We start from the raw sequence: 18,824 nt of genomic DNA, 5'->3' as shown, positions 1-18,824 counted from the left end.
TCACCTTCATCTTGCAGCTGGCCAGAATGGAGGCTGGCCTCGAGGTGAGGGGGCGTGAGAGCGCTCTGACTGCTGGGATCGTGTTCACAGCCTCAGCTGCCGACAGTTGATTTCACAGTGAACGGCCTGTGTGAGCACATGATGGTGAGTTTGTTGAGCTTTGACAACTTTCTTCTATGTGTCGCTATTAGTGTCATTGTCCCGTGTCACCGCTAGTGTCATTATTAGTGTCATTATCCAGTGTCGCTATTAGTGTCATTACCCATTGTCGTTATTAGTGTCGCTAGTAGTGTCGCTAGTGTCATTATCCAGTGTTGCTATCGGTGTCATTATCCAGTGTTGCTATCGGTGTCATTATCCAGTGTCGCTATTAGTGTCATTACCCAGTGTTGCTATAGTGTCATTATCCAGTGTCACTATTAGTGTCATTACCAGTGTTGCTATTAGTGTCATTATCCAGTGTTGCTATCTAGTGTCATTATCCAGTGTCACTATTAGTGTCATTATCCACTGTCATTAGCCTAGTGTTGCTATTTAATGTCGCTATCAATGTCACCATCCAGAGTCGCCAGCAGTCATTATCTAGTGTCATTTAGTGGTGCTCTCTCTCTCTGTCTCTACTTACCACTTCCTGATGATCACCTTAAATGTCGTGAAGACTTTGCAAGAAATCAGGGCGTAGTGACGACGATACAAGAAAATACCGAACTTTGACAAGTTAAAACATGCGTCATTAGTGTACTATCGGTCACGTGACAAAGCTATGTTCTTTTCCGAGCTGCAAGAAAGTGCTAGCAAAGGATTTTGTTTCATAGACCTCCTGCCTCAACCTCAAGGTATGTTTCAGATGATTTGTTGAGAACAAAAACAATTCTCTCAAACGTGAACGATTTTCAATAACGGAATAAAGCAGACATCGGTCGTCACTCTCATCACCTTAGCAGCCTAACGAAAAAAACAAACCAAAACAAACAAAACAAAAAATCCTTGGAGACTTGCTCAGCCAGGTAGCGACATGGCCAAACACAAACAACCAGTTAGGACGGGATCAATGGAAGTCACATCTGACCCCAAGCCACCCCCTCCCTTCCCGTGGTGCTACATGAAACACGACCGTTAGCCTTGAAACGTCACGCCCGCCTGCCGCCTCGACATCGACGTTCCGAGTGCAGCCCACTCTACCCCGGATATTGGCGGGACAGAAACTATCGATCTTCAGCCGATACAAACGGCGATTTTTATCGATACACCGCTGACTCGGAGACTGTCGCTCGTGTAATAAAACCGCAACTCAGAGGGACCAGGCTTCGAACGCCCCGCCCTCCTGCGTCATTCCACTAAAAGAAAAAAAAAAAGAGCTTCTGGTACACAACACCGCTTTCCCACACCCGGGGTGGGGGCGGGGCTTTTGTCGTTTCATTGTGCAGATGAGATTACTGTTGTTGTGGTTGAGCAGTTAGTCAGGTCAGTGGTTTCAGACTTGGAGAACGTTTCGCTACACCACGTTGTAACGACTAAGACAGCCCCACGCGAAGAATAATTTTTAATCTGGAGCAGGGAGGACAAGGACAAGACAAGCCCCTTCCTGTCTTTCTTGAACAGAGACTAAAAGTTGTCTTTGAATCAGAAGTTTCATTGAAAACTGTGATGTCCCTCTGGCAAGGTGTGCAAGTCAACGGCTCTAGAGGCTAGGTGCAAAGACAGACACCTGAAGTAACGGCTAATGATCAAACCTTAAAGAAAAGCTCTCTACTTCCAATGGAACAACTTTATCTTTGTAGTTCTTGAAAAATTATCTTTGTTTGGAAAGGTAAATAAATAATTTTGTTACTTTATTAGAATCCACTGCTGAAGGTAAACTGTTTTGCAATGTCCAGACCTGATAGCAGAACAATGGTGCTGAAGGAAGTGGAGGACACCCAGCCTACCCCAGAGCGGGGGTCAGTCACATCGTCGTCTGAGTTACGTCACCGAGAGACCAGTGGCAGCGACGATGAGGTCGGTCAAACAGTTCCAGTGCTGACTGAGGCAGAGCCCAGTGACAGTCCTTCCAGACCGACACCTGCCAGCAAGAACCTTCAGAAGCCATCTTACAGCCGCATGAAAGAGTTGGATATGGCACGCTGTGTCGGTGAGTGAGGACTACTTGCACACTGCTGTTGGTATTTTATTTATTCAATAAAGTGAGAAACAATCACAACTTTTTTCTGTCGCAGACATCACAAGATTTCCTCCAGCTCCCGGCCTTTCAGCTCGTCCAACATCTCACACGCCGCACGCACACCGATGTCGAGGCCGCTTACGTCATCTTCCGGTGGGTGACATGTCAGACTATAAATAAGCATCAGGCAGGTCAGCCGGAAGTTGACGGGGCCACGACGTCGACCTTAGCAACGTTTGTAGCTCAGCTCAACCAGGAGGTCATCGATCACAGCGACCTTTACTCCCACCTGTGCAGGTAGGCTCATTCTTCATTTGTAATATGACGTGTACCTGATTAGCAGCTTGGTCAGGTGAGGCAGGTATACGTGTATATCGAATTTTTTTTTTAAACTAGAGTAAGAAATCATTTTTAGTACCAAGAGTTAAAGTCGTGATACCATGACATGTTCTTATACAAACAATTATTATTATTATTTTATTTTATTCCATGTCAATAAATCTCTTAAATGGAGTTTAACTCGCTTTGATATTTTTTTTAAATAATACATCGTCTCTCGCCTCAGTGGTCTGAGTATTTTCACACGTGATTGCAGATTTGCCAACCTGGAGACGCACAAGATTACGGGTGTAGTACGTCACTTTAACGTCCCAGACAGCTGTCCAGCTGTGTCGGTTACAGAAAGGCAGCTGGTCAGCTGTCCTGCTATCCGGCGGTTGGGGTCTTGTGGACTGCAGCCTGGGGTCCAGGTTGTGGCGGCAGAGTCAGCGATCCGTGAAGAGCAGGGTGGTGGATGCGGACAGTGACGCTAAGCATGACGGGAGTTCGCAGTCCTCTCATTTTCTCGGCTCAGAGTCCTGCCTCTCCAATAATTTTCGAGCTTCCGAGGATCCGAGCACGTCACTAAACGGGGCGTCCTTCGTTTCGGGGACGTCACCTGACAGACACGTGACAAATAGCCTGTGTGTGACGTCAGAGAAGCAGTTGCAGTGCAGCCCGCAGTACTTCTACTTCCTGCCGGAGCCGAAGCTGCTGGTGTCGTCTCACTTGCCTGACGACCCTTGGTGGCAGCTCCTCCCTCGCGCGGTGAGTGACAGCGAGTTCCATGCTGCCCTCCTGCTCAAGCCTCACTTTCATTACATGTCGGTGGAGCTGACGAAGCCCAAGGCTCTCCGTGAGACGGACCTCGAGGAGGGCACTGAGATCGTGTGGAAGCTGAAGGGCGGTGGCCTCAGACGATTTGCTTTCAGGCTCTTCTGTCCAGACGACAACAACATTTCCGAAGAGCTCACCAGCTACGGATTTCTGGAGAATCTTCCAGGCCGAGGCGAGGTGCGCCTGAAGGTGGGTCCTCCCAAGTCAGGCCGTTACGTGTGTGAGGTGTACGGCGCTTACCTGCCGACACACGGCAATCACATGATGCACATGTGTTCTTTTGAACTTCATTTCTCCCGCGCCGCAGCGTGCCCTCTGCAGTTTCCTCCCAACGAACGGCTGGAATGGGGGCCCGGGGCAGAGTGCATGGCCCTCGGGTTGCGGCCTCTGACGCACGAGCTGGGAAGCGTGCATGTGGACGATGGGCAGGCTGAGGTGGCCTTCCTATGCTCGCAGCGTCTCCTAGTAACGCAGAAAATCTCCTGTCGTCCAATCGAATGAGTCTCCTAGGGACCTGACCGGAAGTGTTGTGAACTTCAGGGACGGCGAAGGCAAACTGAGGATCTTTCTCCGACTTCCATCTCCAGGAGACTACGTGTTGAAGGTCTACGCAAAGCCAGAGTCCGCGTCCGGAAGATGTCCGCTGGTCTGCACGTACCTGGTGCTCTGTGACTCGGGCTTACCCTGCCACATCCGGGCCTTCCCACCTGTTCCCGGCGGCAAAGTTGGTCCATCAAAAGCCTTCTACGACTTCGGCATGACCGTGGTTTGTCCGCGCAGCACGTGCATCGTCATGGCGCCTTTCTCCGGAAAAGTTGCCTTCGTCTTCCACTGCCAGCGTCAGGACATCGCCGAACTCTCGTGCGAACTGCAGCTGCAACCTGCCGACCAGCAACCTGCAGACCTGACAGAGTTTGTGCAGCAGTCGAGTCGTGGGAGGGAAACTTTTTTTCGCTTGCGCCTCCCAAACCCCGGCGACTACGTTTTTCATCTCTACGGAAAGTCTTCGGAAGGTGAAGGGCACAAGTACCTCTTGTACTCGGCCATCGTGGAATGTTCTGTGCCGTGCAAAGATAGCCTGCCCTTGCCAAGAATTGCACCTTCCTGGCAGTCGAGGCTGGAGCTTCTATCCCCGCTGAGAAAATACTTGGTAAAGGGTTCCATAACCAGTTCGCACTGCGAGCGCTTGGGTCAGGGACATCGTCATCGTGGGAATGGGAACCGAGCAGAGTTTTGTCCCCGAAGATGATTTTACGAACGACAAGGAGTCGACGGATCGAGAACAGCAGGAAGTAGAAGAACGGTGGATTACAGACAAGGACAGACAAATGGAAGAGGATGAAAGAGTGATAGATGAGTCGAAACATTCAGAGCGATGTCGAAGAGCGAAGTGGAGAGTGAATCAGATGTGTGGACAACATGGCGGTGTCGAGTGTCTGTCAGTGACGAGCAGGCGGGTTCCGCGATGAACCTCTGTCTTCTAGACGAAGTTTCTGGAGGGTCGTATGTCTGCGCAGCCAAGTTCGAGGTGAGTGCAAGTGTTTACTGAACATCATTCATCACAGTACAATGAGAGAAAAGTAGACGTAGAAAGAAAAAGAACGAGAAAGATAGAGAAGGGGAGGGTAAGAGAATAATAGGACGAGGTTCAAGACGACGGCACCACTTCCTGCTCGCTTTCTATGTTATTGGTGCAAAGAATAATCCTGAAAAAGGTTTCACAAAGACAATGATTAGACAAAGGTGACTGACATACACAGAAAGTAAGTGTGTGTGTATGTGTGTGCGTGTGTGTGTGTGTGAATACGTTTGAAGTAAAGGAATTAAAAGAAGAAAAAGCTCCCTTGCTCTACTGCAGGTTATTACCGAGAGGCGAATGGAGGAGACACTTGACCGCCAGCATCAGACGTGGACATCAGCGGAGGAAGAGGGTCGCCGACGTCGTCCACGAGCGGGCTGCACGTGCAGGCGGCGCAGGACGCGGAACACGCCATCTATTTCCGCGACGACGAGCTGTATGTCTCCAACCCCCTCGGTGACGACAGCAGTGACGAGAGCTTCAACGACTCCTCGGACGACCAGGACGAGGACTACGCCGGCAGTGACGTCGATGATGATGATCCAGAAATCAAAGAAAACAGCTACGAGGCTGTGAAGGGGACGTCACCGTGTGACAGTGTTATAGAAGGGGAGAAAACACCAGACAAGGACTCGGACGCAAGATCAGACGAGCAGGCAAGGCAACAGATGGCGCCTGCTTCACTCGCCCGCGCGACCGTGACCCCTGCCCCGATCAAATCGAAAACAGAAAAACCCAAACTAAAGCCAGGGAATGGACAGGCCAAGAGATTTAAGAACATTTACGGATCTTCCCCTCGAGGTGCTGCAGGATCCCAAAGGACGAAGAAAGGAATGAAGAGCCTTGAGGGCAGACAACCAGCGACCATCCGAGATTCCAAGAGTTCTAAGGAGCAGCCTGGAAACGATCACACACAAAACAACACCCCAGTGAAAGTCGACAAAGTAATTATCGAGTCTAACTTTCCGTTTTTCTTGTAATTGTTGCAGCAGAAGCTGAACCTTTTTGTTGAACTGAACATGTAAGGATCACTAATGAAAAATTTAGGTTGAGAAAAAATAGTCCGTTTACAGTTTGCAGAGTCTTTATTCTTGTAATTTTTCTTGTAGTCTGCGTCAGTACTTAGGTCTGAAAAAAATTCCTTCTCGCTGTCGACTGTATCTCTAGTTATTAGTGTTGAGATATGTAGACATAAATATAGATGAAATAACTGAAACAAAACTAAAATCTGGAATGCTTCCTTCAGCACATATGTTGCTGCTTCCAACAGCTTCCATAATCATTTTTTTTTTAACCAATTTTTAATTTCTTCTCTGCAGCATTTCAGTTCTGGTGCTGTGCGCAGAGACGAGGAGACATCCAACCAACTTGAAGGTAAGATTCTTTAATGCACTGACTTATGTCTAAATTATTCTAGTTATTTGACTTAACATAGAACACGTGACAATGTTTGGGGAGCTCTCACATTATTTGACATATACGTGTGTGTGTGTGTGTGTGAGGGGGTGGGTGTTAGTAACTGCAGTACTCAGCCGTAAGCAAACATAAATTTTACGAAAAGAAAAAAGATTTTTGTCTTCAGAACAAAGTTTGTTGGTTCAAGGCTTGTCTGGTCTAGCTAAAAGACCCTCTGTCCAATCAGAGTGTCTAGACGGTAGAAGACACCAAACAGGAGTCCACGTGACTCATGCTGTGGCCTACACACGGCAACTCACTTGCAGCAACTCGTCTGCGGAACCTCTATTTTTTTAAAATTATTGTTACTGTGTGCTGAATTACCCGATGATCCCTACTGCCGTGTCTCGTGCTGCAGGCCGCAGACAGCGCGTGTTGAGGCGGCGGCTGTGGAACGCATGTCAGCGCCGCCAGCGAGAAGACATCCAGCGGGCTGTAGCCAGATACGAGAGGGGAGGCTATCCACCTTGTGCGGATTTAGCCGAGGCCAAACGCCTGCTTGTCTTCTTCCAGCTGAGAGATGGTAAAACATTTTGTCTTTTAAAAAAATATTCGTTGTCTGCTGAATATTGTATTTCCATAATATTTTATAAACACCGTTATTAACTGTACGACTACTAGAGTGCCACAAAATGTGCAGATAATCCCAACTTTCATTGTACCTCTTCAGTATAGGGTTGTTTCCCCTACTCTGTCAGTCGCACGTGGAGTTAAGATAATAAAATAAAGAAGTTATAAAGTACATTTCCCCATTCTAAATGAGGCTCTAGACCTTTACAAAACTGGAAAAGTGTTTCCTACCTCTCTACATGTATATCGTTCACACTTACAGAAACAAAATTTCAAGTAACACCATCCAGTACAACATAAAGACACAAATGAAGCAAGTAGAATCTTATCTCTCTGTGGAGGGAAATGCGATGTCAAGTTTTTTTAGAAACCTCCATGCAGAAAACCAAGTATTTCATAGTATATTTCATAGTATAATATTTCAAGTTTTTAATTTTTCTTTTTTCTTCTTTTTTTTTTTTAGCTCGCAATAGTTCAGCTCTGTGGTCCCTTGTACTGTAATGACCGGCTTTTGCAAATAGGGAAAGGGAACAATTTTTCACAATTGGAACAAGTACTTGAGCGAAAGAAAAAAAAGTGCCTAATAAAACTTACTAGTGCTTACTGAGAAAGATTTGCAGCATAAATGTGTTGTCATAGATAATGGATCTTCACAATATCCTTGTTCTGTCCCTGTCAGCTTTAGTGGAAGCGATCGAATGCAAAGATCCCGAGAGAATCAACAACGGCCTGAGAGATGTTGAGCTCGGAGGGATTTGGTGGGGACCTGGCCGCCCTGTGCAAGAAGGCTCGCTCCCTCCTGAACCCCCACAAGGGGCAAAACAAACTTCTGGCTGTGGCCGAGGCGGACGTGCGCACTCTGCTGGAGATCCGGGGCTACCGGTGTCCGCCGGAAGTGGTGCACCACGTGGTCATCGCCACATTGTTGTTACTAGGCGTTCACGAAGGCCTAACAAAGGTAGGAAGAAGTGGTTATGACAGTTACAGTTAGGTAACGCGAATGGTAGCGATGATAGCACAGTAGCTCGCAGTTAAAATTGTACATAAAGATTCAAAAAATAGAAAAATCAACTTTTTTATCAACATGTATGACAGCCATGTAAATACTTTCATATGGAACCTAACAATCAGACACAAACACTCCTCTCCTCTTCTCTCCCTCATTTAGGACAAGTTTGTCATCTCTTTGTTCAGTTAATCAAGCGTTTATTCACTAAACCTCCTTGTCTGTTCCGTGTAGAAATGGCGGCACTGCCAGAGGCGGGTCCACGTCTTGGGGCCTCACGGCATCCACCGCAAGATGTTGACCATCGAGCCGGACTGCGTGCACCCTGAGATTGCTGCGCGTGCCAAAGTTCTTCTGGAAGAGCATTCTCTGCAGGAAGCCAACAGCGCAGGTCCCGCAGTGGCCGCGGTGCTAAGATGGGTGAGTAGTTAGTTCCCTCCCCTTCCCCTTCATTAACTGTTAGAGACAGCGGGTGAGTGACGAGTGAGGAACTGGGGAGGTATTGTACAATCTCGTGAATCAACAGTTCACGCAGCAAAAATATAAAAGGTCTTTCTAACAGTATTACTAAGGTGGTCGTCACGTGTAGTTACAGGTTTAGTGAGACGAGATGTTTTGACTGGGAGAAGCTAAGTGCAAGTGTGTGTGTGTGTGTGCCTGTGTGTGCGTGTGTGTGTGTGTGTGTGTGTGCAGGCCATGGACGTCATAAAAAGTGTGGAGGAAGCAGCATCAGAGGCTGAGGGGTACTTCATGATGGAGGAGGCACGGCAAGCGTGCAAGCCGCCAGCAGGCAGCGCCAGAAGCAGATTTTCCGACAGCAGGCGCAGCTAACATCCGGGGAACAGACCAGTGGCCAGAAGTCTGCGCATGCGCACCGCGACCGTAGAGGAATGAAGACCTCACAGCCCAAGACCGAAGACCGTGGCAAGTCCTCCAGGTCCTCCAGCAGACACACCCCAGCACCACCAGAAGTGCATCGCAGAAACGCTCTTCAACCAAAGCAGACGAGAGGAAGTCACGTGATGGCAAGAGGCCCACCACAGTCCCAGCGCCTCAAATCTCCCGAAACCGAGACACTGCGAAAAGAAATCCTAATGTGTATGAAAATCCCGTGTGTGGGACAAAGGACCGAGTGTTGGTCCGCAAACGAGAGGCAAAAGCAGGGAAAAGAAAGTTATTCAGACGGAGAAGAAAAACCTAGCACAGAGCAGCAAAACAGTTGATTCCGACCATCATTCACTTCAACCACGGAGCAATGGCCATCATCTCCAACCACAGCAGCAACATCAAAGTCATGACACCCTGCAACAAGGCCAGGCCTTGGCTCGACATCTCAACCAGAACTGAGAGATACAGACACACATGCACGAGCTCCGCTGACCACCGACTCACCAACGGACAAAGACAAGACTCTCGCAGCTGCATCATCACAGGCTGACGAGCAGGACTGCAGGAGCGAGAGCAGACCGGAACCGAGAGAATGCGCAGAACAGGAAGTGAAAGTCGGTAAACAGGAAGTGGGTGAGGATCGGTCCTCCACTTCGCACAGTGCCGGCTTTCAGCCCTCGCTCAAGTCACCGTCGCAGGCAAGCGTGTCCTCACAGAACCGACCTCGGAGGTCAGAGGTGAAGGGTGGAGAGAGACCCACAGCCGAGCGTTGGCGTCGCCTCCAGAAAAGCCAACCCCAAGGCGCCTCAACCGATTATCTTCCACAGCTCCTTCTACCCCATCAGCAACGATGACGACGATGCACAGGACCGGCACAACGGCTACACATGACGATGCAAGATGTTCTGATACTAATTTCCCTATAGAGGGGGAGGAGAGGGGAACAATCTTTCCCAACCTCTCTGCAATCCCAGTAGTTGGGTCGACTGAGGGAAGTTCGTTGCTACACGGATATCGAAACGGCCCACCTCCCGTTCGGACACCTGTCCTCTACCCACTCAAATATACTCTTCCAGGGAAGAGAAAGACAAGATTTTGAACGAGATCGCTTATCAGGAATCATAAGACATTCTGTTGGATAGATATTATACAAACATAATTTATAATATATATATTTATCACTTTACTTACAAAATACCTGGTAATATATAATGATCATGTCCATTTAAAAAAATTTAACAGTGAAGCACTAGGAAATGAGGAGAATATTAGTCTTGCACCTAGTGATCCCCGGGAACAGATCGCTTATCAAGTTTGAAAGGCGCGGTAGTTCTCTGGTGAATGGGGATGACTTCAACTCTGGTTCGATTCTCGCTCTGGGCGATTGATTGCAGATCACTGGGCCTAGACGTTCACGCACCTTAGGGTGGACACAAAGATGGGCACTGAAGGCTACTGAAGCTCCCGGGCCTGTTGCTACTTAACTATAAGATCTTCTTTCTTGTACAGAACTTTCTTGTACTGAGACTTGTGCAGGAAAATAAGTCACGATAAATCACGTGACAGACGTGGTTGCTTTGACCGTTAACTGACTGCGGTTTATGGGCAACTGAATGAGATACGTGCGGGTCATTCCGCAACTCCCACCAACAGTGATTTGTTTTAAATGGAGGCTAACATCAGATGCAGCTTATTTTCTGTTCAGAAATTTTCAGATAGCCAAGACATACATATTTTCTGTAAAATATGTTAAAACTGTTATCCGAAGACCTCATTAAATGAGTGATTCTCCGCCTTTTTTGTATAATTTTACTTCTTTTTTTACATTGTTCATGTCGTCTGTTCGAGAAATACGATCGTGAACTTCGACCCTTAAGTTACGTCGGCAGCTTCCACATAGAAACAAACAGTAGCACATTGTATTCAAAACTGCGTAATGAGCATCTCACCCTCAGCATGATGTCACATGTCACCCAGGTGACGTTTCCTGCCAACGTCTCCTAAAGTACACGTTGGTTCACTAGGACCAGAAAGCTGATGACATCCGGGAACCAGAAGAAGGGTTTCCTGTCACGTGACGTGAACTACGTGAGCATCCAGTTGAATGTAGTCGTCAAACACAATCATATATAGATATATTAATATTTGTGTTTTATATACTATTGTAATTTTTTTTTTTCGTTGCTGGTGTTCGTGTATTCGTGCGCTGTCAGTGAATATATTTTCTCTGTTTGTGTATTTCTGTTCACGACTGTTTGTCTGTGTTTCTCTGCGTGGATGTGAGTATGATGGCGAGGGACTAAGAGAGAGAAGAGATGATTACTTACTGATATTTAATGTCATGCCTGCAACATAGGTTGCATCACACACATGCACGCACACGTGCACACACACACACCACAGAGAGAATTACTGTGTATGGCAGCACGTGTTCGCCTTTCTGTCACTCCGACCCTCCAGCTCTCTCTTCTGGGTGTTCACTTGTAGTTCCCCGTCCTCCACCCTGTCTCACCCAGTCTGTATCTGTGACATGATCATCAGGTCAAGCTGAGACAGCAACATATTACTGATAACACCCCATCTACCCACACTGCAAATTTGCTTTGGACGATAAACTGAAAAACACTTTGGCCGTCGCTTAGCTTTGAGGACCTTGTTGTTGTCTGTCGCCATCTTTCTTATCAAACTTCACGAACTGATGTAAACTACAGCTGCACTGTGCAGCTACTTAGCTCATGTCTAACCGACATTTTACTGGATCCCCGGAAGTGGTGAGAAATAATAACTTCTGATTGTAGAACGAATGGGTAGACTGTTTATTTATGTGTGTGTATGTATATAAACACACAATATGAATTAGTCGTTATGAAGTGAGGTGTAGGAGACCACACTTTTCTCGGAGTCAGCTATGTTTGTGAGGGAATACCCCATCTCACTCCTTTCATTCCTAAACCGTTCGTCAGAGGTCAGACACCCCAACAATGGGGTCAACTCGGGGTAGCACGCTGCGTTACACGGGTACACGCTAGTGTACGGGTATTCAGCCTCGTCTCCTGCTCTACCCGCTTATTGCAGGGTTAGGGCGGTAGCGAAATACGCAGGGTAGGTGGAAGTCTTAAAAAAAAAAAATAAATTAATGTTTATCTTGTTCACTTTTTTTCCTACTCAGATTAGTGTCAGGAAGGAAGAGTGTGAAATGTAAATGTTCTGTAAAATATACAGCGTGAAGAACAAACTAATTAAAGTGTTGTTAAACTGGTTTTATAAACTGGTTAAATTTACCGGCAAACTGCTTTTTTCGTATTTTTTTGAAACAGGTCGCTGCTGGAAAATATTCTTAGTATCTTGGTTCGACGACCTCTTTGTCAAACCCAAGGCCTGTTGATATGCAAAGTTGTGACCACGTGACCTAAGCTTGCGATTTTAGACAGAGAGACAGAGGAGAGGAATATGTATACAAAATGTAGGCGAAAAATACTCAGCACGATATTATAATGTATAACACTCGAGTGTTTATGTAAGAGTGTGACTGTGTGTGTGATTGTGTGTGTGACTGTGTGTGTGAAATTATACTCAGCCTGCTTGTCCTCTGCTGTTTGGACTGTCGACCTAAAGAACGGTTTCTGTCGTGGTCCTGTCTCTTCCACGAAGAATGAATTTTGATTTTAACAGCGTGATATAACTTTTATTATTCATATTCGGATGTCAAATATTTTATACTGTGTCGAGACTTTCCAACGCCAGGGCTTCCTTTGATTGTAAAACCCTCTAGCAGAAATTTCTGTTATCATCTGCCGGTCATCGCTGCTGACGTCATGCACATCGGCACGTCAACAGCGATCACTGGCACCAGGTGCGACGGTTAGTCATGCTGCCAAGAGTTCACGAACTCCTCTACCTCACCCAACTCCTTTTTTGGGAATAAACAAAGGCAAATGGACTCTGGTGAGACCGGAAGTGACGTAACAGTTTCTGTGACGCCATCAGCAACAGTTCTACAGCTGCAGCTCCTTCTCGGGATGGCGGGGACAGCACAGTGCATACAAGATGGCTAAGATAGTTAAAATAAAATGGCGAGGACAGCTAATGAAACCACACAGAGGGGAGGCAGAGATGACAAACCCACGTGTTTAGAAAAACGTGAAGGACAGGTCTGGTAGCGAGGATTTCAGAAACATTTGTACATCGGAAACAGGAAGCCGGTTATAACCTGCTGCCAAGAAAAAAAGAAAAACAACCTCAAACAAACTAAAGTGACCTCAATATATTCAGTTCTCTCTCTCTCTCTGTGTTTTACTGTCTAATCAACATTTACAAATGTAAATAACAATAAGCAATATTCCTCCCCTACATGTCATCAAGTGTAGGCCCCAGCTACTGTTTTACGGCAGCCCCAGCCACTCCCTACAGGCTAGCCTGGTGATGAGGGCCCTTCAGCAGGAGGTCCATGAATACCTAATTTATCACTGGAGGTAAAAGGCAACGGAAGGCTTCGCTTCCACATGCTTTATCCTAGACACGAAGAACCACCTACTCCGATGGCCGCTAGGTTGTTGAACTTCTTCCCCACCTTTCCACACAATCGTGTAAATATCTCACTCACAAAAATGTCTACCTCGCTCTCTCAGTCATTCGTGTCACAGGTGGATAAAAATATTCATAAACATGATAAGATCAGCGCACTTCATGCACGAGCGCTGTTCATGTCCTCAATGGTGACCAGAGCGAGGCGCACCCACTGTGCACTTTACACCTCCACCAACAACACCAGACACCGAGTGGCGCTGGTGTTACTACAAGGGATCACTACTGCGATCGTGCCTTCCGTTTTCCGTCTTTGCCTTATTTGTTCTGATTACTCGAATGTAAAAGTGCAACGGTAGGTGGCCGCGCCCTCCCTGCAAGAGTGCTCCGTGGTCCCTGATATGCTTCATTGTTTTTGTTCCCCTTAGCAAAGGCGTTTTATTAACCCTTTCTCAGTCTGGGAAGATCGAACTTTCAAAGGAGAGAGGGGGCGTTGTGAGTGAGAAATGTCTTTAACGCGAATATTGCAAGTTTTTAAAAATTTTGCTTTGTCTTATACTGGAGAGATTTGTGACTCTCTTTGTGTGTGCTATCAACATCTCTGATTTGGGGTTGGGGTTAGAGTTTGAGGGTGGGTCGTTTTCACGTGACGTCATCAGTTTTTGCGGGCTGCTTCAGCGGCCATATTGCTTCCCCAGCTAAAGCAGCGGTTACACAAGCTTGCTAGCAACTGATCGGTTATCATGGTCGTCTGCGGTATAAAAGGATGCCGGAGAATCCCTGCAGTAACCGAAATGTTCCTCTAGATGTATCTTTTCATACGATGCCCAACATTATTTTGAACCGAGGTGACGAAACCAGGAAATTTACAGAACGACGACCTCGTCTGTAGAAGGCAGCCGTTTACCGAAAGGATTTTACAACGGAAGAGAAGAGGAACAAAATATTTATCTATTCGAAACACTTTGCTGGCGATAAGAAGCCAGATGTTTCCCAAGTTACTAGAGTATTTAATTAATATTTTCTTCAGTGTAGGTGACCCAATGCCCTCCAACCCCTAACCCCAAGAAAAGTCGCCGGCAGGACAGTATCCAAATAAAGGATGATGGTGTGTGGTCAATGAAACAGAGCAGAATAGCTTATTTATTTACACAGAATATGCATAAAGTGACATTTATCACCACAAAATATCCACATAGCATTGTTTATTGATACGGCGATATTTATTTATATAGGTTTATATGCCGCTTTATCCTCGATACCGGGTTCAGAGCTCTTTACACACACAAACATGAACAGACAGACAGAGCAATGTCAAACATACACATGAGGTGCAAGTGCAGAAAAAACGATTGACATAACACACAACCTTGGTCCATCTTCTAATAAGTAAATAAAGTGTGATGGGCGACGGTTGAAAATCAAATCCTCGCCGTTTGTCTGACCCTTGCTAAATTTGGAAAGGAATGATCCTCTGGATTACGAGAAAGTCTCAGACAGCTTGGTAGCACTCTGAAACATATCTTCTTCGTCAGGGTTAGGTTTGTCTGCTCAGATCCAGCAGCTAACAGGCAGCATCATTTAGGGGTTAAAGCGACATTCCTTGCGAGTTACTCCATAAGTGGTTAAGCGCGCCGGCGCCACTGCGACTTACACATCTGTCTGTGCGATGACACTTAATGGACATTGTAAGTCGCCATCATCGTTGAGTCAGATCATTACTTCAGCAAGGTGCGGAGAAACAACAACAACAACAACAATGCGATATCCTTGCTCCACAACAACCTGCAGCGACGACTTCCGCTGAGCTCCACGCTGACCTAGATGACTCATTTTCCTATCCTCGATATTCGTATCCTGCTCGATTGCTCACCGGATTTTTTTTCCCCACCTACACTTTGACCCCCCCCCCCAGCCCTGTACCCTGTGGACAGGCTTCTTTATCAGACCTCGCCAGACCCGGTCTCGTTATCTGGCAAGCGAGCGTGGCGTCAACACGAGGCTGTCACCTTGAACATTCGCAACTTACCTGCAAGGTGCGCTGCCGGCTCGAGACATGGCGGACGACCAGGTGTGCAAACCAGTGGTTGTGGTTGTAACTCTCATTCTTCTGGCTTCTGTGTCGTGTGTAGAAGGTGAGTATATCCATGGTGGTAGATAAAACTCACCACTTTTCATCCTTGTATGTCTTTCAAGAATTTGTTGGCCGACTGATGTCCTTCGACTGGAGCAGCCATCATTGGCGCCAGAACAAATTTGAATGCGGGGCCCGTTAGAAAAAAATAGTCTTTAAACCACCGACTATCTTGTTACAATGACAATTTAAAAATTTTGACAAAATATATCTCGAATTGTCGATAGGTGTTGACTAGGATTGTATTCTTTGTCAAGAAACAAACAAAATTAAGTGATCGGTACAGAGAAATGAATGATAGAAGCTAAGAGGAATTTAATTAAAGGAACAGTGTTCACACAAACTGTACATCACCTTCGTAGAAATCGTGTTCACCAGTTCGCAGCACCGAGATTCTAAAATTTTGTCAAATAGTTTCACGAACATAACAGGGTTAGTCAAACGTGTTCTCGCTAGTACAGACTTTGGTATCATCTATCATCTATTCCTCACGAGATGTCTCCGAGTTTTTAAAAGAAGCTTCTCTCTGGACTGGGACTACATAATATATACAACTACATAATATAGTAATATTATGTAATTACAATAGGATATACTTGCATTATCTTCAGATGAGTTTGTGCTAATTCCTTTTTGACTGGAATTGCTTTTATTGAACAGAGATGATAGCTGGGGACGGACCTGTGTATATTTAGGTGGATGGCGGTTTTAGCGACAAGAAACTAACCATGTAATTAAATTAATATATTATACCTAATGCTTTATACGAGAGCATATTTCTTATGTTACAACATCTTTTCTCGGTATTATCGTTTGAGATGCAACAGTAGCTGCCATCTACAGGACCTTGCAAAGAAATACAGTTTGTGTATCATGAGACCGGCGCTCGAGAGGGTTTTAACAGTCTGCAAAGTTTAAACAGGATTTGTAGCTCATTGGCTGCTGTAGTCTTACTACGAGGGTATTATGTCACGTGACGTTACATTGTGACGTCACACTGCGCGTTCCTGTGTCGCGTGTACTCGCGTTTCCTTGTTGCTGCGCGAGACAAGAGTGCGTGCGTGCGTGTGTGTGGGGGGAGAATGGGCTTGAGAAGAGAGGGACTAAAGATTGTAAACAACTCACTTGTAACACACCGAGTTGTTGTTGTTTGCTGCAAGTCTTCAGTGGTGTCGCGCGTGCGTGCGTGTGTATATTGTAGGTTAGGTATGTATTTGTAGATACATAGGCTTAAGATGTGCACTTGTAGATAAGTAGGTATTTATAGAACTAACAAAAAACACATCTACATGCAAGCTGTCACGAAGCTTGTTATTTTTGTCGCGACATGGCGCAGTTTATTGATGTCGCCGCAAACGCGCGTAAACAAAGGTGTGCCCTGAATGTCACACCGCCAGACTGACGGATGTACCTGTCCTGTTTGTTGTACACACAACACGTATCTGTGGCCAGACATAGTCAGTACACACAATTCACTGCTCATCAGTCGCCCAAAGGTCTGTCACTAGTCAAAGGTCTGTCACTAGTCGCTGGTCATAAACTATGAATCACTTGGTGGCAGCGCACCTGGGCGCTATCAGACTAGCCCCACAAGATCATTGATGAAAAATGTGGTCGTAGTCCACCATCCCACCTTTTATGGTGACTGTCAACAGTCCATAGCCTAAATCAACAATTTAATTAGATGGTGATCTCATTTATGTTATTCCAGGATTGTGATCTCACTTTCATGCTATCCCAGGACGCTGACAGCAGTCTCCAGAAGCAAACTATCCACATTCTCCATTTCTCGTATAAAAGACTTCGTTGTTGTTTACAGTGTTGTTTGTCAGTCTGCGTATGTCAGGGACGTATTTTAAACAGAGAAACACCAACATCGCTGAATGTTGACATAGATGGACCAGAAAAACTGTCGCATCGGTAGATGAATTGGTAACGGTACGAACTGGAGGCAGAAGGATGAATACCAAGTGAAGACCCGCAGCTTGTCAGTTAAAATCACTGATCTCAAACTAAATGATAAACCCTGATTGGGTCTTTTTTCAAGTATACAGAGCGCCATATTGAAGCTCGTAAAGTGATAATAACTCAATATCACTGAGGCCATGTCATGTACTTTGGTATTTTTCATAAACTGTCAACCCTGCGTATTTTTTGTTTTGTTTTTGTTTTCTCAAACTTCTTTTGTTCTCTGATTTCAAAACTGAGAGGCAGGTGTCAATCTGTTTATGTTCCATGACTTCGAGTAGTAAGGTCGCTAGTCAGGGTCTATTGAGTAGTCAGAGATCATTGGGCACAACAGCCGGTGGGCGCTGAAGACTGCTCACGCCTGAAGATTTGCTTCGCGGTAAACCCGCCAGTCAGCCTCGGCAAACAGCGTCGTATCATCGACCAAGTCATCAGATCATCGCTGATAATGGCACTTTGAGTGGCTGCACTCTGCTCTCAAGAAGCCTCGTTATCGTCACCGCGAAGGCGGGAATTCATTTACATTTTACAGTGTCCCGCCACCCGGGGTGGGATGGGGAGGGAGGAGAGAAAGGGCAGTGCATGCAGGTACATGTTCACACGTGTTCCATCCTGTGCCCATAACAAACTGTTCATCAACCTTGGGGGAGGGAAGTGAACGCTTGACCACGCAGCTGTCCGAACACAGAGCTGCACCGAGGGGGTCACGGAACGCGACCTTTGGCCATCGCGCAGACAGGATCTGACAATGTGACCTCAGCCTTGACCTTTTCTGTTTGAACAGCGTTCCGTTGCAATTCTTGAGGTCACTGCGGGTGAGAGGGTGGAGATGCTGTGTCAGAGAAAGGGTTTGTCGATGGATGTACTTACTGTGGTGTGCGTGCTTGTGTGACTATTCATCGAGAGATGTGCATGTGAGTGTGCGCGTGTGTCTTATCTGTGCGTGAGTGGCTCTAAATATGGCGACTAGTGTGTTTAGCTGTTGGCTGACTCACTGACTACTTAGGAATGGTAGAGAGGACAACACACAGCACACACGCTAATCTGACACCACTCTACCTGTGCCACCTGCACTGAGTACAACCGACAATCAACACCACGCTCTCAATGTCGATGACGCACGTGCCACAGACCGTGACTGTCTCAGTAATCAGATCACAATCCACTCAACATTATTGCCAAAACCCATTGTGTTGCTGGAAAGCTGGCCATCTTAAGTCCGAATGATGATCTTTCGTTTAGATTGATGTCAAATTGCAGAGTACAATTAGCATATAGCAGTTTTCTTAGTGCCGTGCGCAAACAGGAAATGGGGGTCGAACTCACGTGGCTTTAGTTTAAAGATTCTTACACTGTCAGGGTTCTGCAGAGGCATAGGTACCAG

At 46.4% G+C, this 18,824-nt stretch overlaps 2 protein-coding genes across 2 annotated transcripts; both read left to right on the top strand.

Annotated features, from left to right (window-relative positions):
• Positions 1-1,893: 1,893 nt before the first annotated feature.
• On the top strand, positions 1,894-5,309 carry LOC112559651. The gene is made up of 4 exons (XM_025230985.1): positions 1,894-2,131; positions 2,217-2,314; positions 2,816-4,844; positions 5,175-5,309. The coding sequence occupies exons 1-3, from the start codon at positions 1,894-1,896 to the stop codon at positions 3,815-3,817; spliced, it is 1,338 nt and encodes a 445-aa protein (XP_025086770.1). The 3' UTR covers positions 3,818-4,844; positions 5,175-5,309.
• Positions 5,211-10,608, top strand: LOC112560451. Its single transcript, XM_025232320.1, has 6 exons — positions 5,211-5,839; positions 6,215-6,269; positions 6,709-6,873; positions 7,600-7,878; positions 8,161-8,346; positions 8,620-10,608. The coding sequence occupies exons 1-5, from the start codon at positions 5,564-5,566 to the stop codon at positions 8,253-8,255; spliced, it is 870 nt and encodes a 289-aa protein (XP_025088105.1). The 5' UTR covers positions 5,211-5,563; the 3' UTR covers positions 8,256-8,346; positions 8,620-10,608.
• The last annotated feature ends 8,216 nt before the right edge of the window (positions 10,609-18,824 follow it).

Source organism: Pomacea canaliculata, linkage group LG3 (genome assembly GCF_003073045.1).
Source record: "Pomacea canaliculata isolate SZHN2017 linkage group LG3, ASM307304v1, whole genome shotgun sequence".
Taxonomy (NCBI): Eukaryota; Metazoa; Mollusca; class Gastropoda; order Architaenioglossa; family Ampullariidae; genus Pomacea; species Pomacea canaliculata.
Note: the sequence above shows the minus strand (reverse complement) of the source record. Positions and strands in the feature narration are given on the sequence as shown.